The 19,769-nt window shown below is 45.8% G+C and overlaps 7 protein-coding genes and 2 non-coding genes across 9 annotated transcripts; 4 read left to right on the forward strand and 5 right to left on the reverse strand.

Moving 5' to 3' along the window:
• Window positions 1-181: 181 nt before the first annotated feature.
• F4813DRAFT_367354 (uncharacterized protein) lies at window positions 182-927 on the reverse strand. The gene has a single exon (XM_049244158.1). The coding sequence runs from the start codon at window positions 656-658 to the stop codon at window positions 407-409; it is 252 nt and encodes an 83-aa protein (XP_049097514.1). The 5' UTR covers window positions 659-927; the 3' UTR covers window positions 182-406.
• A 605-nt stretch (window positions 928-1,532) lies between these two features.
• Window positions 1,533-1,625, forward strand: F4813DRAFT_t107. The gene has a single exon. It is a non-coding gene; the product is annotated as a tRNA-Glu (tRNA).
• A 1,640-nt stretch (window positions 1,626-3,265) lies between these two features.
• F4813DRAFT_398148 (uncharacterized protein) lies at window positions 3,266-4,650 on the reverse strand. Its single transcript, XM_049248016.1, has one exon. It carries the CDS (start codon window positions 4,620-4,622, stop codon window positions 3,507-3,509), a length of 1,116 nt encoding a protein of 371 aa, XP_049097515.1. The 5' UTR covers window positions 4,623-4,650; the 3' UTR covers window positions 3,266-3,506.
• Window positions 4,651-5,822: 1,172 nt separating this feature from the next.
• Window positions 5,823-6,810, reverse strand: F4813DRAFT_391685 (nuclear pore complex assembly-domain-containing protein; the record flags this gene model as incomplete). Its single annotated transcript, XM_049247189.1, has 2 exons — window positions 5,823-6,586; window positions 6,657-6,810. The coding sequence occupies 2 exons, from the start codon at window positions 6,808-6,810 to the stop codon at window positions 5,823-5,825; spliced, it is 918 nt and encodes a 305-aa protein (XP_049097516.1).
• A 5,651-nt stretch (window positions 6,811-12,461) lies between these two features.
• Window positions 12,462-12,533, forward strand: F4813DRAFT_t108. The gene has a single exon. It is a non-coding gene; the product is annotated as a tRNA-Ala (tRNA).
• A 320-nt stretch (window positions 12,534-12,853) lies between these two features.
• F4813DRAFT_367364 (ribosomal protein) lies at window positions 12,854-14,019 on the reverse strand. The gene is made up of 4 exons (XM_049244159.1): window positions 13,848-14,019; window positions 13,605-13,769; window positions 13,432-13,534; window positions 12,854-13,281 (listed from the first exon to the last, which is right to left on the reverse strand). Exons 2-4 carry the CDS (start codon window positions 13,753-13,755, stop codon window positions 13,176-13,178), a joined length of 360 nt encoding a protein of 119 aa, XP_049097517.1. The 5' UTR covers window positions 13,756-13,769; window positions 13,848-14,019; the 3' UTR covers window positions 12,854-13,175.
• Window positions 14,020-14,578: 559 nt separating this feature from the next.
• F4813DRAFT_367366 (ribosomal protein S27a-domain-containing protein) lies at window positions 14,579-15,189 on the forward strand (the record flags this gene model as incomplete). Its single annotated transcript, XM_049244160.1, has 2 exons — window positions 14,579-14,845; window positions 14,904-15,189. Coding segments are annotated over 2 exons (333 nt in total), but the record flags the coding sequence as incomplete, so codon positions are not given.
• A 465-nt stretch (window positions 15,190-15,654) lies between these two features.
• On the reverse strand, window positions 15,655-16,848 carry F4813DRAFT_382047 (glycoside hydrolase family 18 protein; the record flags this gene model as incomplete). Its single annotated transcript, XM_049245750.1, has 1 exon — window positions 15,655-16,848. The coding sequence occupies one exon, from the start codon at window positions 16,846-16,848 to the stop codon at window positions 15,655-15,657; it is 1,194 nt and encodes a 397-aa protein (XP_049097519.1).
• Window positions 16,849-18,097: 1,249 nt separating this feature from the next.
• On the forward strand, window positions 18,098-19,764 carry F4813DRAFT_398150 (uncharacterized protein; the record flags this gene model as incomplete). The annotated part of the gene is made up of 2 exons (XM_049248017.1): window positions 18,098-18,829; window positions 18,884-19,764. The coding sequence occupies 2 exons, from the start codon at window positions 18,098-18,100 to the stop codon at window positions 19,460-19,462; spliced, it is 1,311 nt and encodes a 436-aa protein (XP_049097520.1). The 3' UTR covers window positions 19,463-19,764.
• Between the last annotated feature and the right edge of the window lie 5 nt (window positions 19,765-19,769).

Genomic DNA, 19,769 nt, shown 5'->3' on the forward strand with positions numbered 1-19,769 from the left:
CTATCCCAGCAGACTCATAATAAACCAGCATGCAAGTGGCATTACTTGGGTCGCAGGGCTTAGAAGGATTGCGGCAGCGCCACTTTCCTGCGGCACAGGTTGCCTCATCCGCATGGTTACATTATACCTATTTATGTAGGTTACATATATCATTGGTTGAAATGCGGCTGAGAAAATATACCTAGCTTGCTACTAGGGTCACCGCATAAAATGTAGTTACACGTATTTATACCTAATGAATATTAATCATGCATATATGAGCATCACAAGAGATAATGTCTAATATTTAATTAGCCATTATACAGTTTCTTAGAGCTATTCTATACCAGGTGATAACAAAGGGTGAGTATCGTCAAGGTGAGTGGAAAATTCCCTTTCTGTAGTGATCCTTCTTCCGTGTTTTAGGTCACTGACGCCGAACCCTTAATACACAAGCATCCTGGATAACCCAGGCCCATCGATTCACGCCGACGCGGACGTATCCGGCAAGAATATTTCGTCCTCCAATATTGTCACCTTGTCTATGTGGTAGAATACCCAACCATGGTACTAAACGGAGTCGGAGTCTTTCTAGGCGTCTACGTCTCGTAGTGGCGAAGTCATACGCCAGAGTTATTGATACGCCGATGAGGAATATTCGAAATAAGAGGCCAGGCATGATGGTCACTACCGTGGTGGTGAGTGAGATGCGGATGAGGGATGACTGGATGCGTTTGTTAGTACAAATATGAAGAATCGTTGTTTGGTATGTTAGAGGTTTTTTACTTATGGTAATAAGAGGCTCGAATAAGCTGCTCTCTAGTTTAAGCGTGATTCATGAGATTAGAAACGTATTTTCGTGAAAGCTAGTTGGATATTATATACTTATACCTTAAGTTGTTCATACAATTGGAAAAGGTTTACGCTTCGAATCTTGATATATATTAGCTTCTATATGAACTATTTAATTTTCTAATACTGGCTGTGCGTAATACTTGAAAGTTTTTAATGGTACATAGTCATTAGCTTGAGCTTGAAAGCCAAACTGCGCATGGATAATAGGCGTAGGTATTTAAGTTTCATGAATAACTTCGCGAAGACATTTTAGCAATTATAATCATAACGAAGTTATAGCCATAAGGAGTAAAAAAGAATGCATGGATAATAGCAATTATCAACTCCCCGATATTTATACTACTAAGGATAAGCAAGGAATAAGTTAATTTAAACGTCACTTTCTTCCCCAAGGCATTTGGTAGACCAGCATTTGATTGATCTCAATGAAGTTGATTACCTGTGTAAGTTCTCCCGGCAGACTAGCGCCTGCCAGGAGATCTCTTATAGGTGTAGCTAAAGCTAAAGCTAATATATATAGTATGTGCCTGCCAGTAATTTAGTTACTTAAAAGGTTTGTTGAGTTACACAAATCTTCGTGCCCTGGTAGAGAATTCAACTAAAATGGGTCTATGATCTGTTACGTAATACTGCCCCACGGTAGCATTACGTCATGAATAGCTTTTCCATATAGGAGTAAGAAATAAACAATTTGTTAATCCGAATTGGTGTAGTGGCTAACATTTGACGCTCTCAAATGATTTAACAATCGCGGAACCGTCAAGCCCGGGGTTCGATTCCCCGATTCGGAGTTCCTTTTTCGTGTTCGGTATACTTTTGCTTTTTAAATGTATCATGTAGGCTCGGTAAATGGGCCTTTTCCTTATCGTACATCTTTTAACCATCCAGTCTCTAATCATGCATCCCCCACCCTTTCAATGCGGTGCTATAATCAGGTAATCTTAAAGGTGCGGATCGATCTGTCGCCCTCGTCTTTATTACTTTCCGATTGTTCTTTTGGCCGATCTTCTATCTTATTTTTCACGGATGGGCCCTCTGATAACTATGCTTACAATAGCCTGGAAGTCTTTCGCCCCACGCAAGTCTCTCTATCCTAGCTTTCCTCGTATGCTTTTGGTTTGGGGCGATAGTCTTACAATTTAAATCCCCAGGTGGTCGGGTATCAGCACCGAATTTAGTTCCTCGTGCTTCTTGTTACGAACTAAGCCTGCGGCCTAAATGAGAACCTATTAAAGGAATGGCCCGTGAGGGGCTTGGCACACGGATATGGAATCGTAGAGAATCCAGGACGTGACATCTTTGAATCCGAACTTGCCTCCTGACTTCTCAGCACTAGTACTGACGATATAGTCTATATAAGGATAACTTGCTATCTAGCTAGTCTTAGAAAATCGTCAGTAGTCAATCTAAATATCTCCTGGATCAATAAGACCCTTTAAACCTCGATATTGACGTTGTTACCTTTGGACCAAGCCTAGATCGTTACACCTCTCGAGCACTATATATTAATTAAAAGGATTGCATAGGACTTATGCTCTAATCTACGATATAGAAATGAATCGAATCGAAACTGAGGGGAGCTATTATATGAACTGTGGACAATTAGGAGTCGGGGTGAAAGTAGTGGATGAGTATTGCCTCCCATATGTAGGGTCTAGTAAATGTCATGGCGTTCCTAACTACCTACAAAGTTATTGGTCTAAGGCGTATAAAAGACATTTAAAGCATCGCTCTACAACCTAAACTGGTATAATGGTAACACGGAGATTCACACTTGAGTAAACCTTAAGTCCGCTTACGGGGCCGCAGTGTCAGGCTTTATACCTTTTGATTGATGTTATATATAGAGTGAATGTTAAGATATATAGTATTAAACTAGTAACGCCTGGCTTTCTACCCTCTTATAGTCAATATACTCTTGTAATTACCCCTAACCCACTAATACCCCGACACGCAGCTCCAGGTTCAGTTCCCGGGTTTGGGACATGTTCTTTTTCTTTTCTTTTTATTTCTTAACTTAGGTACGCCCCTGAATTCATCAGAAAACTTCATTCAACTATTACTACTGTTATCAGCTGGTAACTCTAGTTGTTATTACCCAACCCCTACCTCTTCCGTTAGGCGTAATATTTTCTATTTATATACCCTACCTCTATCCTACCTAATTTAATAATCATTCTTTTTTTAGCCCTCCCTGCGCGACTGTTCTTCCTCTCATTATCTCCCCTCCTACGTTTATACAGCTCAATTTATTAATAGTTTGATTAAAAATTCCTTACTCGGGGATTATTTCAGTCCTTATATGTTACTAATGAGCAAGTATTCATGAGTTGGCACGATATTATTGCGCGAAGGAGTAAGCTAAAAGGAGAATTTGTTCAACGTGACTACAGGATGGGAAACTGCATATAGTTATCGTGAAGGAATACAGGCCTAATAAACAAGGAATTCTGGAAACGAGAGATACGTCTCACATTTTAGGCAAAGGTTAAGGCGTGTGTATCTATCTATAGATAAATTTGGCATTTACCTAGTTAAAGAGCGACCCCCCCATTTCTTGATGATCTCATCTGAATATACTCACTAAACTGATTATCACTACAAATCATTAGCTACTGGGCTTGGCGTACATCCTGTAGATTTTGGTACTGAGTTGGTCAGGCTCCGGGGCTTTAATGAACAGGAGGAGCCTCGATCCGCTTCGAGAATTTTTTCTCAAATATATGCATGAACTCAGTAATGCCCAGTTCATCCCAATAAGCGAGAACGTGATGTTGACTGAAATGTTTTTTCACTTGGTCCCAGTTGTCGATAGGGTTCTCAGGCGGTGGAAGACCAACGAAACTCTGTCCCGGAAGGGGAGTATACTGCATGTGTGACTTTGCGGCCAGAAATCGAGCCACGGATACCCATACTTCTGCTTTAGGCTTAAAGTCATCGCTGCACTGGAGAATCTTGTTTAGGATATTATTGAGATTTCTGTCGTGGTCAGGATTGATGGACCAAGCCTGGGGCACGATGTCGTAAATGTTATAGAAGTCTGTGTTGTAGACCTTGTAGTCTTCGCTTGATAGATGGTCCTTGGTGAAGACTTCGGAATACTTATTGGCGAAAACGTCGTTTCCGGGAGACACACCAGCGGACGGTAAAACCTTGACCGTGTTTCTGCAGCCAATCTTAGACCGAGCCAATCCCAATGCAGAAGTCGGAGCAAGGGCTCCTCCCAGACTGTGACCTGTGAAGATGACGGTGTAATCTGAATCCAGCTGCTGCAAGTACTCATCGACACGCAGACCGCTATTAACTGCTGTGCTAGGATTACTCAACACATGCCACGTGCCATCGCAGATTCCCTTTGCACAATAAGATCGAGAAGGATCTTTCTGCTTGGAGTGGTCCTCTTTGGGTTTAGGAATGCCTTGAGAAGACCATGATCCAACCCAGGCCTCAAAGTCCACGACTGCACCAACATTGAAATCTTGCCACAAGTCTGAAATTGAATTTGAAGCTGTACCTGCAATAGCAACAGCACAAACTTTCTGGGTGTGATCAATGACGGCAAACCAGACATTGTCCGGACCGCCTTTCGACTCATCAGGCTTCTCTTTGAAGACTCTCGGTCCCCAGGAGATAGACCAAGCGCCTGTCAAACGTGGAAGGGTATCGTCAAGAGTTTTCTTTAGTGCAGCTTGAAGGTTTGCTTCCGTGTCTTCCTTGTTCGAGACGACGCCAGTGGCCATAGAAAGGCAATAGATTTGTTGGAACAAGTTGTAGTCGAACTCTGCCATTTTGAACCGACTGTAATAAAATCTTGCTAGAGAGCGTCAAATGCTATAATATATCGATGTATTAGATGATTGAAAAACGAATTGATTTGAAGAGGGGCTTGATCTGAACGAATACATGAAACTTAAATAAGGCTTTTACTCTACGAGGACGGGTCAGAACTTGCCTTCACATCTCAGCTAGTTATTATTTACACAAGCCTAGGTTTCAGCGAGATCAGACATGATCGTAGACGCATGCTTAATAACTATGTGTTATCCTAGCCAATCTCGATAGTCTATTGTTCCGTATAATCCACCTCTATAGAAGCCACAATGTCTCATCGGAGGCAATATAGTTAAAGATTTACATGAAATCATGCAATGGCAGCTGATGGTGCGTAAGTATTTTGTTCATGTGATATCATATCGGAATACGGTGTAGTAAAGAGGAGCTGAAATGTTGTGTAAGTACATATTCCGTGTCTTGCAAGACTTACTTTTTAATCGGTGAACGATGTCTAGGTACCTTAGAGGAAACAATGAATGGAGGAGGGGTTGTTCTATCGTTGCCAAATTCATCTCCTGAGGATAGTTTAACCAAGCTAAAAAGCAAATATGTCTGCCGGGACCGATTTAGAGTCTAATGGGTCGTGGGACGTAACTCTGTTAAAAGGTGACTGTCAGTATTAGTCGTGTAAGGGGCTTATAATATATCGAATAGGAGTTAGAACCGGAGCTCAATCGGGTGTAACTCGTCTGGCTATGATCTTATTCTCCATTCTCCTTTTGGCAAACATTGCATTATCTTTATCGATGCGCATCATGTAGCTGCTGTTTTCTCTTGCAAAGATACCACTGCCGATGTATAACGTCTGGCAGTTTATAACCATCTACAGTAATGTGCAGATGATTCTGCGTAATTTATCTTGAATCACTTGGTTATCATTATAATATATTAATTCCGAATACCGGCAGTTTCGATTCTACGCAATTAGAGCATGTGAAATGTCGTCGGGTACGCCAATAGGGGCTTATTTATTGTCTAGTCCTACCCGTCGTTCTCCTTGCTAAGGACAAATACACGCAAGTTATGTGAGGGACATTAGATATTAGAATAATATTCTTTGATACCATAAAAAAGGTCTAGTAAGATACCTGACGCCGGCGCTTTGTAATCAGCATTCACGAAATCATTGTTAGAATCCAACCATTTTGACTTGGTCATGCCTGGGCACGTCCGCCACTTCCCGTTTTGACACCCTCCAGAACAACGGCCCAAGTACCTGCTTCGCCACCGAATCCAGCATAGCCAGCAGCAATCCGGCGCATGAGAAGCGTATCTTTCGCCACAGCTAGCCGCTTTCCCTCGCCGCTCTCCAAGCTTTCCCTGAACCACTGCTCTTCCTCAGCATCAAACGGTAAGCTAGTTAAATCAAGCGCCCTCTCGGCTGACTCGTCGTCATGAGCAGACTCCAACACGGATAAGACAAGGCGTTGGAAAAGCTGCCGACGCATGGACTCAGCATGTGATCGTGAAAACTGGAAAGCATCAATAACGCTCGATCGCGCGAGGGCATTGAATAGTAGTTCTAACGCCGAAGATGATTGAATAATAGGTTGAACTGTATGGTAATAGGCGAGAGGTAGACTATAGTCGCCGTTCTTGGCGTTGCGGACAAGGACGGTGATGATATCGTCGACAAAATCAGGTTGGAGCGACGGATGTGTAAGATACTGTAATGCGAGATCAAATTGTAGTGCGTCCATGTGCCATAATCCCTTCATGAAGATCCTGTAATTTTTAGGCATGCTGGTACGCTGAGCGTGGGTTTCAGCCCGGTTAGACCCATTTCGATCGTCAACATCGAGTAGTAGATAGAATACTACTGAGAGCTTGTGGTGAATGGTAGCGTTCTTAGTCTCGCATATCTGGCTGTATAATTGTCGAAGAGCGTCGTTGTTTTTGGGAGGGTAGTGGCTAGCAGCTACGTGTAGAAACAAGATTAGCAACTAACTAGAATATGAGATGCTAGCTGGTAAGACAAGTATATATACCTTTTGATAAATTCAGAGCTTTCATCACTCGATCAATAAATAGGGAACTCTCAAGAGTTCGTCGAGAAGCTTCAAGGTGTTGGATAACATTGCGGTCATAAGGAAATGGATCCAGAGACCCGAAAATGCGGTCGAACTTGGAGGGATCGAGCATTTTTGATAATTGGAAATTCTCAACGAATAAACAAATACCTTAGAATGGAATCTTCTTGTACATGCAATTATTCTATATCGCGACAACTTGAGCTGTAAAAGGGAACCTTGGAAGACTGTAAAATGCAGATGCGCCGGCAATTCATCGGTTTAAAACGCTGAGGAACAACCGCGTTTGGATAGCTGTTTTAGCTGTTCAGCTGTTGAAAGAAAGCTAACGACGCGCTACTGATTGATATCGGCTTAGTAATAACTCTAATTCCGGTGATTGTACAATTACATAGGTACAATATATTAGGTACCTTTAGCGATTGTGGTGGGGGTTTGTGGGGGATAAACCTGCAAGTTGTTTTTGTTTACTTTCTACCCGAGACACGGGCACCTAAATTTATTCTGCCCGCTATCAATTATCAATTAAGCAATCAAACGTGCTACGGCGACAATCATACCGATAACGACGACAACTAGCCGACAAATTTATCCCACCCCTATTATTTGTAACCCAAGTATAACAGATTTCGTTACCCTAGAGTAACTCAACTTGATCAACAATGTCTACCAGACCGACTCGTCGTGCTGCAGCGGCTCGGCGCACAGCTATTGTTGAATCGGAAGACGAAGAGGAAGAGGTCGCCAATACTACCAGAAAAATAAAAGAAGAAGAAAGCGAGGAGGAATTCGCCCCTGAGACATCAACCGCTAGGACCTCGCGTCGTCAAACACAGAGCAGAAGAAAGTCTACGGTGCCTGCGACACCGCGTGGAGGCCGTCCAAGGAAGAGCACCGCAAGCGTTGCCTTAGAGCCATCCATCGAAGAGAGCCAGATCCCTGATTTCGACCATACTGCCACTTCCATACTCAGCCCAGAGCCAACTCCCAATAAAGCCACCCCAAGAAAACGGAAGAGCGCTGCGCCGCGAAAAGTTATCAAGGAGCTCACACCCGTCAAGGAGCACACGCCCGAGGCTACTCCCGATAGTCAGCCTCATATACCAACACCCGCTCAGTCTGAGGAACCATCCGAACTTCACGGCACGCCTCTGGCTGATATCACCGCCCAGAGCGTAAACCAACAACAGCAGGACCCAGATGAGACTATCACTCAGGTTAAGCCCATTCGGGCGATGGACACTATCCTAGAGAGGCCTATGGATATCGTTCTGAAGTCACGTAAGATGGCAGTGCCCGCCGTTGAAGATACAGGGCCCAGAGCTCGTATTGTTATCACATACCTGATCTTGACCAACTTCAAGAGTTACGCCGGAAGACAGGAGGTTGGCCCGTTCCATTCCTCCTTCTCTTCGGTAGTAGGACCCAACGGTTCCGGTAAATCGAATGTCATTGATTCACTTCTTTTCGTCTTTGGATTTAGGGCAAGTAAGATGCGACAGGGCAAGATATCTGCTTTGATCCACAACTCCGCGGCTCACCCAAACCTAGATCACTGTGAAGTGGCTGTTCATTTCCAGGAGGTCATGGACCTGGTTAGTTTAATATGATGTGATACTGCATAGGGATGCCATGCTGATTTTAAATCTAGCCCGGGGGCGGAACGGAAGTAATTCCTAACTCCCAAATTATCATCTCGAGAAAAGCATTCAAGAATAACTCGAGTAAATACTACATTAACGGAGGCGAGTCTAATTTCACAACAGTGACCACTCTACTACGCGACCGAGGAATCGATCTCGACCATAAGCGTTTTCTCATCCTGCAAGGCGAGGTCGAATCAATTGCTCAGATGAAGGCTAAGGCTGGCAATGAGCATGAGGATGGTCTACTAGAATATTTAGAAGATATAATTGGTACCTCTAAATACAAAACGCCTATCGAAGAGGCAGCAGCGGAAGTAGAAACCCTTAATGAAGTTTGTATGGAGAAGAGTGGTCGTGTTCAGCATGTCGAAAAGGAGAAGAACGGTCTCGAGGATAAAAAGAATAAAGCTTTGGCCTTTATCCGCGACGAAAACGACTTGACTCTGAAGCAGTCGGCGCTCTATCAGCTTTATATTAGCGAATGCAATAATAACGTGAGCGTGACTGAAGAGGCAATTAGCCAGATGCAGGCTCAGCTTGACGCCGAACTTGAGAAGCATCAAGGCAGCGAGCAGGTGATTAAGCAGTTGCAAAAAGCCTATGCCAAGGGTTCTAAGGAGTTTGAGGCTCAGGAAAAGAATGTCCAGGCCCTCGTCAAGGAGGCCTCTAAGTTCGAGCAGGAAAGAGTCAAATTCGATGAGAAACGCAAATTCTTGACTGACAAACAGAAAAAGCTTGAGAAGACGATCGCTAATGCCGAAAAGTCTGCAGCGGAAGCCGAGGAAACTGCTGAGCAATGCACCGAAGAGATTGCTTCGCGTGTCAAGGAGATCGCCGCTCTTGAGGAGCGTATGCAGGAAGAAGAGGCGGAACTTGCAACGATACGAGATAGCTTAAAAGGCAAGACGCAAGGATTCTCGGACCAGATTGCAGCCAAGCAGAAATCCCTAGAGCCTTGGAAAGAGAAGATCAACCAGAAGCAGTCTGCCATTGCTGTTGCCAAGTCCGAAATGGCCATTCTCGAAGAGAAGGCTAATGCTGGCGCTGTAGCACTTGAAGAGATGCAGTCGAAGATTGCTAATATCGAAGAAGGCCGGAAAGCTAAATTGGTAGAACTTAAGGAGTGTCAAGCCGAAAAGGCAAAGCTAGAGAAAGAAGCAAAAAAGGTTGTGACCGACCTCGAAAGTCTGGTCCAAATGGAACCCAAAGCTCGTGCAAAGGTTTCAAATGCTCGGCAAAAGGCAGAAGAAGCGCGATCTAGCCTTTCTCAGACGCAAACACGAGGCAATGTGCTTACCGCACTAATGCGAATGAAGGAATCGGGACGAATTGATGGGTTTCACGGCCGTCTTGGGAATCTCGGTACGATTGATGAGAAATATGACGTTGCTATCTCTACGGCCTGCCCATCTCTTGACAACTTCGTTACCGACACGGTGGAGACCGGTCAGCAATGCATCGAATATCTTCGCAAGACTAACCTCGGGCGTGGTCACTTTATATGTTTGAATAAGCTGCGCTCGCCCGATTTACAGCCTATCCAAACACCTGAGAATGCACCACGCCTATTCGACCTGATTAAAGCTAAAGAAGAAAAATTTCGCCCTGCTTTCTACCGCTCGCTGAAAGATACTCTTGTCGCCAAAGACCTAGCTCAGGCAAACCGGATTGCATATGGTGCCAAGAGATGGCGAGTAGTCACACTTGATGGAGAACTTATTGACACGAGTGGTACTATGTCTGGAGGTGGAAATACCGCCAAGAGAGGCTTGATGTCGAGTAAGCTTGTGGCTGATACGTCTAAGGAGCAAGTCACCAAGCTTGAGAACGACCGTGACGCTATTGAGCAACAATTCCAGGAATTCCAGGATCACCAACGAGAGCTCGAGTCGCGCTTGAGGTATCTTAAAGATCAAATCCCTCAGTTAGATACCAAGATGCAAAAAATTGGCTTGGAGATTCAAAGCGCCGAGAAAAACCTCGTGGATTCCCAGCGACGTATCAAGGAGCTGGGTAAAGAGCAGCAACCATCGCAGTCTGACGATAACAGAGTCGCTGTACTACAAAAGGAGATCTCCAAGTTGAACAAGGAGGTGTCAAAACTCCACGCCGAAACCGAAGGCTTGGAAGCAGAGATTAAAGAGCTTCAAGACAAGATCATGGAAGTCGGCGGAGAGAAGCTTCGTGCCCAGCGCACAAAGGTTGATGCTATCAAGGAAGAGATCGCCTCTCATAACGAGGAGACATCGAACGCTGAGGTAAAGAAGGCCAAAGCGGAAAAGTCCAAGGCGAAGCTTGAAAAAGACCACGCCAAGGCCACCAAAGAGCTGGAAGCCGCAATACGCGACCTTGAGAAGCTGGAAGAAGAGGTCGAGAATCAGGGCAGCAAATCCGAATCTTTAAACGCTCGTGTCGAAGAGGCGGAAGAAGAACTAGCAGAAAAGAAAAAGGAACTGTCTACATTAAAATCCGAATTGGATGAGAAGGCATCTGAACTTAACGAAACGCGCGCGGTCGAGATTGAGATGCGTAATAAATTAGAGGAGAACCAGAAAGTACTCGTCGAAAATCAGAAGCGCCTGCGTTACTGGGATGAGAAGCTAGGAAAACTCGTCCTCCAAAACGTCAGCGATTTGAGCGGACCCCCGGCTGCCAAGAAGCCGACTAGACAGGTAGGCAAAGCAACAGCGGAAGACGAGGAGGAAGAACATCAAGACCAGCCAGAACAACAGGTAGAACAGCAGGAGGAAGAGGAACAAGAGGAGCAAGAGGAGCAAGAGGAAGAGCCGGAACAACAACCTGAGGAACTTCCGCGCTTCACGGAGGATGAACTGCAAGATATGGACAAGGAGACTCTTAAAGCCGAGATTGCTGCACTTGAAGAAAAGACGCAAAACGTCAACGTGGATGTTAGCGTCTTATCGGAGTACCGCCGCAGAGTCGAGGAGCATGCAGCCCGGTCTTCCGACTTGGCAAGTGCCATTCAGCAGCGCGATGCCGCCAAGAAACGTTGCGACGACCTGCGCCGGTTAAGACTGGAAGGTTTCATGGAAGGCTTCAGCATCATTTCTCTCCGACTTAAGGAGATGTATCAGATGATCACAATGGGTGGTAATGCTGAACTGGAACTTGTCGATAGCTTGGATCCCTTCAGCGAAGGTATCCTGTTTTCCGTCATGCCGCCGAAGAAGAGCTGGAAGAACATTAGCAACCTCAGTGGTGGTGAGAAGACATTATCTAGTCTTGCGCTGGTGTTTGCCCTGCACCATTACAAGCCGACGCCCCTATACGTCATGGACGAGATCGACGCCGCCCTGGATTTCAGGAATGTGAGTATCCTCCTATCCTCCTACATTTCCGACTTCTCATTAAGTCTTGCGAAATGTTTGCTAACGGCGATATTAACCAGGTGTCCATTGTGGCCAACTACATCAAAGAGCGAACAAAGAACGCACAATTCGTGGTCATCTCGCTGCGAAACAACATGTTCGAGCTTGCTGCCCGACTAGTCGGCGTATACAAAGTCAACCACATGACCAAGAGCGTAACTATCGAGAACCGCGACTTTATCGTTCGCGGTGCGATGGCGAAACAGCAACAGCAACAGCAACAACAGCAACACGGCCAGACCGTGATTTCGTGAAGGGTTAAATGACTTCGTTTAGAATACGTATGATATTTATTGCTTGTGTAATGAACGCTTTAGCGCAAAGCGCAAAGGGCTACGATGTTTGGGCTGACGGTTAACGCAATGTCTATCACGGATTTGATGAATGGTGGACGCGTAATGATATGAATACCTACTCAAATGCGCGCTCGAGCGAAGCTTGTTTGGAATATGAATATACGTTTTGATTGATTCCTGTTTTATATCATGATGATCGGTGTAACGTGGACCTAGGTTACCTGCCAATTGCCCCCTCGGTTAGAACTTTCTCATAGGAAGCCAGGCGTGTGTAATGACCGTCTACCCGTGCTAGAAACGTAAGGCTCGATTGTATTGGTCGGTCTCCTGATGATCTAACTAACCTGGCTTACTATGCTATATATGCTCTATTAGCAAAATTATCAACCACTGAGAAGGAAGTAACTTTAAAGCTTCCCCACCCACCTAGAAGGGCGTGTAACTCAGTGGTAGAGTGCTCGCTTCGCATGCGAGAAGTCCAGGGTTCGACTCCCTGCTCGTCCAACTTTTTGCTCTATTCCATCTGTGCAATGATGGATGGATGTTCCTTAAAGCTTAAAGTTTTCCTTTTTGTTTCCTACTTATTATGTAGTCTCGAGGCTTGAACTCTTAACCCTCCATCGTCAAGCCTCGTAATAACAGGGCTTGGTTAATTTTTGTGTCTGTCTCTACGAGTAGTTAACTCTAGATTGTACATGGAAGGTTGGATGATACCAGAGATACTATCTAGCTATTGATTCTTAATCCTACTAGACCAACGTTGAATTGCTTTGATGGTGAAGTTTACTAACTATATCGTTCAATTCACGAAGCTTTTGGCGATATTGAATTAAAGCGGTGATTATATAGTCAAGTTAAATAGAGCGCCTTTGACTAATATATTAGTCTTCAAAGCCCAGCTAGCTAGACTGAAGTCTGAAATACACATCTTGATGGGGAAACTAGGTCATAGAGGGCAAATGCCGTAGTTATGCATGGCCAATAAAATGCAGTTGTTTACGTAGTGGCAATATGACTCGATTCATAAGTCATTATCTGAGGTAGTAATCATACCGAAACCCGTTTTTCATGCAAGTGAAACCATGTCCGATGACCAGATTCATCGTCCCAGACCCTATCACTCCCCTAGACACCGAAAAGAAGCATTTAGGCAACCTTGGCAGTCTGGGTGGGAGTCACCTTCTTGCCATCCTTGTTGTAACGCACACGCGGGGGTGGGGCCCTGTTTCGGCGGCCAACACGCGATCGGACACTAGAGATAGATTGTTAGCGGGTATAGTTCGAGATCGAGGAGGGGAGGAATAGGAGTTGTTTTCGTTCGAGGTTCAACCAAGGCTCATCTCAGGCGCATACGCTGCCCGCTGATGAGCGCGTAGTCGGTCTCCTAAACGGGACGACGTACCGGACAATCTTGCCGTGGATAGCACAAGAGACACAGTACTGCAGCTTGAGGTACATCTTGGGAACCGTGTACTCGGCGAAGACGGAGGCGTCCGAGATATCACCTGCGAGCAAAGTCAATTAGTTTGGCTCATGATTCATGATTAATACCTGAGGGGCGGGGGAAAGACGTACGGATAGCGGCGGACTCGACCATGTTGCGGATAGTGAAGCGCTTGATGGCCTTGTCCTTAGGGGTGCATCGCGAGCAGTTGCTGCATCGGATGGGCTTGACGTGGCCGCGGCCCTTCTTGTTGCGGCCGTTGTTCTTTCTCTTCTTGACCATGATGACGGTGTTCTCTATTATCCTACAATGTTAGAATGGTAATTGACAAGAGTCAAGGCGGAGAGACACGGGGACACAAGATTTGCACGTACAGGACTTTCTGGTTGGAAGTTGTCGAAAAGAGAAAGTTGGGCTGGTGGATTTGGAGGAGTTGTTTTCTGTGTTGAAATTGGTGCGCGCAACTTTGTCTAGGTACAAAATTGTTTAGAGGCGCTCCAGTGCAAAGGAGAAAGAATTGGGCCAATCAGAGTGTAGTCAGTGGATGGAGGGGCAAAATTAGGTATGTAGCTACTGCAAACAGGTGCGACAGGGCAAGTAGGATAAGAAACCCTAGCACGTGATTCTACCGGTAATCCAAGCTGAATTACCTAATCATTTTCTGATGGAGACCCACCCCACCACCACCAAATTGTACTTCCATAACTTTTCGAGGCTCCAACTCCCCTCCTACTTTTTTTTCTTTCCTCAAACTAAAACTCATCTGGTTGCTTAGGACGGCAATAGCGATATTGTCTAGGTACGTCTTCTCATATCAAGAGCCTCTATTCATACAATCTCAATGATTTATGAACCCCTTCGCGATGCCATTCGTGCTTCTACGCATTTCATTGCGTCGCCGCAGTGTCTGGTCGCATTCCCACGCGCATCACGAATACCCCCAAATTTAACTCTCTGGCACTCATTTCTAACATCTAACCCCCCCCAACAGGCAATCATGCAGATTTTCGTCAAGACCCTCACGGGCAAGACTATCACCCTCGAGGTGGAGTCTAGCGACACTATCGACAATGTCAAATCTAAGATTCAGGACAAGGAGGGAATCCCCCCTGACCAACAGCGATTGATCTTCGCCGGCAAGCAGCTCGAGGATGGCCGAACACTCTCCGACTACAACATCCAGAAGGAGAGCACCCTCCACCTTGTGCTCCGCCTCCGTGGTGGTGCCAAGAAGCGCAAGAAGAAGGTCTACACTACACCCAAGAAGATCAAGCACAAGCGCAAGAAGACCAAGTTAGCTGTGCTTAAGTATTACAAGGTCGACGGCGATGGCAAGATTGAGCGTCTCCGCCGCGAGTGTCCTGCTGACACCGTGAGTTACTTCCTGTCCAGAACAGCTATGAATCAATATACTAATGCCATTCAAACAGTGCGGTGCTGGTGTCTTCATGGCTGCCATGCAGGACCGACAGTACTGTGGTCGATGCCACCTTACCTACGTCTTCGACAAGCAGTAAATGCTTATCGGGTCGTTTTGGAGTGTACACGGTTAGGAGTTCGGAACATCGGAACGGGCTTACGGGAATCATATAGGACATGGATGACTTAGCTCAGTTTCTATGAATACGAATTCATGCACAAGCACTAGTTCTTATACTACTATTTCTAGATCGTGAAATGTTATTGCATGGCCTCAATACTCCTAGTTCTAGCACCTATTAACTAATATGTAATCTGCAATCTTATACTATTAGTCCTCCTTTGAGATCAGGTAGTCAAGCCACGGATCAAGTAGGATCCCCAATAAAAATTACTTGCTCTCGAATAAAGTCCTGGTATCCGCTTTTCGTAATGCTTACTCGAAGCTATCATGAAGTTCTAGTCATGCACTACTATCTTCACATATACGACAGCACAGATATTTCCCTTTACAAAGGAAAGACTTCTGAAGACGAATTATTGATTCTTTTGTTCATAGACCCGAATACGGCCACGTTGCGCGTGCGTAGGTCATTTGTATCTGGTGAACTACCAGTCGTCTATCGTAAATATATGTCGAACCCATCAGAGCAAACGCTCATATTCCATGGAACCGAATCCATGTAACCCATAGACATTCTATAGACCCCCCTATGCGCCTTCATTTTCCCCTTGTTTCCAGCTCAATTATCTCCATCTTAGTTAGTTATTAGGAAACCCAGCCCTGAGGTTCTCATACTTGGTATACGGATATTCGATCAAATTTGGCCTACGGTCCAGCGCCCCCGGTCCACCCAACACATCAACCACATTCCCGATCAAGCTTTCCCTTCCCTCCTTATCGGCACTGCTCTCCCACCACATGGCGCCACCTAGCCGTCGCTCCTCGCAGATCCACCATGCTTTCGTCCGCGCCATGTCCACCGTGTCGTAGCTGACCAATGTCCGTGTATTGGGCTCGTAACAATAGCTGGCCCTGGCTTCGCGGTCGAAATACTCCGTAGCTCCAGGGAGAGGCAGTTTCTTGTAGTCGTGCACGCCGTTCTCCCAGGTTCCCTCGCCGACACCGCTGTATCCGCTTCCTAGACCATCTGTACCTTGGAATGCGCGCCCGTATAAAGGCATCCCGAGAATGATCTTGCTGGGCGCTACGCCTCGCGATAGGTAGTAATCAACGGCGGCGACCGTGCTGAAGGGCGTGGCGCGCGGGTTAGATGCGCTCGGGTACAGGTTCGCCTGGTGTCCCGCCACCGAATCCCACGACCCCGCGTAGTCGTACGCCATCAAGTTCCAGAAGTCAAGCACCCGGTCCATACCCTGGATATCGAGCTTAGTGAAGTTCTGCGCGCCGGCTGGGCAGGCTACCGTCAGCTCGAAGTGGTACGGCGCGGGCAAGGTGCGGCTATACGCGTCCATGGCCTCGCGCACGGCATACAGCAAGGCGACGAAGTCGGCGGCCTCGGCCGGCGATTGCGGATATTCCCAGTCCACGTCTATGCCGTCGAAGCCTAAGTTCTTGATCAGCTCGACGCAGGAATTGGCGAAGTTGGCACGGCCTTGAGGTGTAGATGCCGGCTGCTTGAAGTTGCTACTGTAGGTCCAGCCGCCGACGGAGAGTAAGACCTTAAGTTGTCGGTTCCTGCGCTTGAGAAGGTTGAGCTGCTTGAGACAGCCGTACAAGTTGGTGCCGACGTCGTTCCAGCTGTCGCCTTCCCAGTGAATGTCTGTGTCGGCCCAGGTATCAGTTAGATAGACCTCGCCGGACTCTGGGCGTACGTTGGCGAAGGCGTATAAGATATGCGTCAACTTCTCGACGGGTAGGTCTTGAGGCCGGTGCTTACGGCCGTAGATGGCCCAGTTGACGAAGTAAGCGACAGTGCGGAATTGGTGTGCCATATTCACTTCTGCAGCGGGAGGAGATGAAGAAGGTGAGTGGGGAGTGAGAAAGTTTGGAAGAAGACGGTAGGCTAAGGTAAGGAAAGCTGGTGAGAGGTGGGATGATGAGAGTAAGGAGGGATAATGATGTGTAAGTATGAAGGCCGCAAGCAATGCTGTCACGGCAAGGATGTAAGGGAAAAGAGATCTGAGTCGTGGCATATAATATGATTTGGGAAATGGTAACCTTTTATAATGTATGCCTTTCTATCTTTGTCCTCAAGTGAATCAATTCTCATAATTCAACTTCAGGTTGAGCTGTGTGGCTTAGAGCTGAGAGCTTGAGAGCTCGCCTGTACCAAAGTGGCGATGCGGGATACCGTATGTATGTACCTACTACCTCTTAGCTCATAGCTCTCTCTCGTAACCAATCACATTTTGAATATTCATGCAATCGTTTCTCATAGTTTTGTATTCCAGCTTGGCAACTGGTTCACTGGATAACACGGCATAGAAAAATAAATGGAGAATGACTTGCTTAAATGGAGCATCTGAAAGTTGTCTTGCGTGGCAGTGTGGCTGAAGCTGCCAATCAGTCTGTCAAATGTGGTTTATGCATCTTCCAAGGTACCTACCTAGGTTGGCTGCCTCTTGACCCCTTTTCATAAGCGCGCGGTCTGTGTAAGCAATCTGACCTCGAAGTCGCTAGAAACCACGTCACGTTTGATCTAGGTTCAATCAGAGGCTCTATTCAATTTTGACATATATTCTAGATATAAAGACTTATACCAATTCTAGAAAAGTTGTCCGTATTTTAATCCAAGAGTTAACAACCCATTTCCCTTGCGAATATGTTCACACTATGTTCTACGTATCTACCGAAGTTGATAAAAAGCGAAAGGAAATCGGTTACAAATATATGAAATGCATAGTGAATATTCCATACTCTCCCTACCTAAATCACCAAGACACAGAAACAACCCGGCCTCCAAGTCATAATACCATCGTGATTGGCTACCGATCTAGGACTGCTCTTTATATTTTGGATAGCAGCTAGTCTGTTGTGTTGAAACTAGTGCGTATCGAGTTTTATCTAAGTAAGTGAAGTCCAACTTTGTTCACGTAGAAGATTTCAGACATGGTTCATGAAGAAATATAAAAGTAGAATCGATCCCTTTTCGAAATCTGCAATCAAACCTTTGCAATTAAGACTTCGTATGGTTTAATGAACTTGCCCTCAAGAATCCCACAAGACATAACATCCACTGCCATGTCTTTGCCAAATAACAGACGCGCACGCCTATATAATAAGATAGGTTTTAGTGGCAAGTCGTTCAACTGGGACGGTTTACCGCCAAAAATCCACCTAAATATCTTTGATTTCCTGCTCTCTGGGGATCGATATAGCCACGATAAGCATCCTAAATCCACCTACGCCGCCGTCTGCCTCAGCTGGCGCGAATTTTTTGAGCTGCAGAACTTCGCTCAGCTGAAAGTCAACCAGTGGGATCTAGAACTTTTTGAGCAGATCGTCACTGCTAAGAGAAAACAATTACTTCGTACACTCTGGTTTTGCATGGAACTTCGCCCATACGATTGCCGTTCATGTCGCGTCAAGGAGACCAACGACGAGGTCACGATGAATAGTGTATTATTTACAGGCTCTCTATTCCGCTTCTACGACGTTATGTCCAAGTGGGGACTTGCAGACGGAAATCAGGCTTATAGAATAGACCTAACCGTAATGCTGAGTGCTTGGTCCCCAAGCGACCGGAAACATTACTTCCGAGATCACCGCTTCGAGAACGACAGTCTAAGAATCTACCGTCCGACTCGTCTAAATCGTAACGATATAACCCATGGGTGGAAGAGAGGATATCGTATCCCTCCGAAAATGGATGTTTGTCTACGACTAGTCGGAAAGCTGCTTAGTTTCGAACTAGAGCTCATACACAAGGACTGGGAGGGCTCGTTTCCAAAGCTGGACTTCGTTATAGGTCTCGTCATTCCCCGCTAGTTCTACCGGCCGATTCCTAGATTAGATCTAATTTTACAGAGCTTCCCGAAGCTGAAGGTTTTCCAATATGAGCCCTGGCGTGCTATCTCTATGGAGCTTGAACAGTACCAGCGACATATGTTCAATCATTTCTTGGACTTCTTACCGCCAACCCTAGAAAGATTTTCGGTATTTGAGGACTTTAGCGAAGACATTCATGCGTGGTCGCAAGAGCTAAGAAACTTCGGAGTTGTACGATCCCTGCTAAGTATAAGTCGTAACTTTATCGAGCTCGACGTGTCGTTCATCATCGATGCTGAGCAGTTCTTATGCCATTTCTACCCGAAATTCAAAGGAAAACCCGTCAATTTTGTATGGAAAAACTTGCGGGGCTTGACGTTAACTTCATGGATCCTCTTCAATCCATTGAAAGGGCAAGGGCGGCTGGATGACCTACTTTGGTGCGTTGTTCGAGCCGTTTTGAGGATGCCTAGGCTCGAGAAAATGGAAATATGGGCCGGCTCTCAGGAATCCATCGGTATCTTTCGCTATACTCGTTCGCGTACTGAGGTGTGGATTGAGATGGAAGAAACAGAGAATACCCATATACTCCCGGAGCGTGTCATAAAAGCTTGGTAAGTAGTGGCGAATAAGTATGCCCAAGGACGCCTTCGTACAACAAACCGCCATATATGGTTCAATGGTGTAAACACACATAGGTCAGCTCTACGCTACTTGGAAAGAGCTGAGAAAATTCTATCACCTGCGTCTACTACTCAGCTGATGTAGAAGTGTTTCATTTGGGGCACGAGGAATGTTGGTATGTAGGATGAGAAATTGAGAATTCGCCATCGAGCTTATTGGATGCCGAATCTAGGTCGTACAGTAATGTTCATCTATTTGAGAATAACAGATACCCATATCATTAGCGTTATATCGACCAAGA

This window comes from Daldinia decipiens, assembly GCF_022478715.1.
Source record: "Daldinia decipiens strain CBS 113046 unplaced genomic scaffold F4813scaffold_29, whole genome shotgun sequence".
NCBI lineage: Eukaryota > Fungi > Ascomycota > Sordariomycetes > Xylariales > Hypoxylaceae > Daldinia > Daldinia decipiens.

Excerpts from the sequence above, each read along its gene's own strand:
- F4813DRAFT_367364 (XM_049244159.1), bottom strand. The coding sequence starts at position 13,755 with ATGGTCAAGAAGAGAAAGAACAACGGCCGCAACAAGAAGGGCCGCGGC. Across the intron at positions 13,535-13,604 it reads GGTCGAGTCCGCCGCTATCC|GTGATATCTCGGACGCCTCC; the intron begins GTACGTCTTTCC and ends CTTTGCTCGCAG. Across the intron at positions 13,282-13,431 it reads ATCCACGGCAAGATTGTCCG|TGTCCGATCGCGTGTTGGCC; the intron begins GTACGTCGTCCC and ends ATCTATCTCTAG.
- F4813DRAFT_367354 (XM_049244158.1), bottom strand. The coding sequence starts at position 658 with ATGCCTGGCCTCTTATTTCGAATATTCCTCATCGGCGTATCAATAACT.
- F4813DRAFT_398148 (XM_049248016.1), bottom strand. The coding sequence starts at position 4,622 with ATGGCAGAGTTCGACTACAACTTGTTCCAACAAATCTATTGCCTTTCT.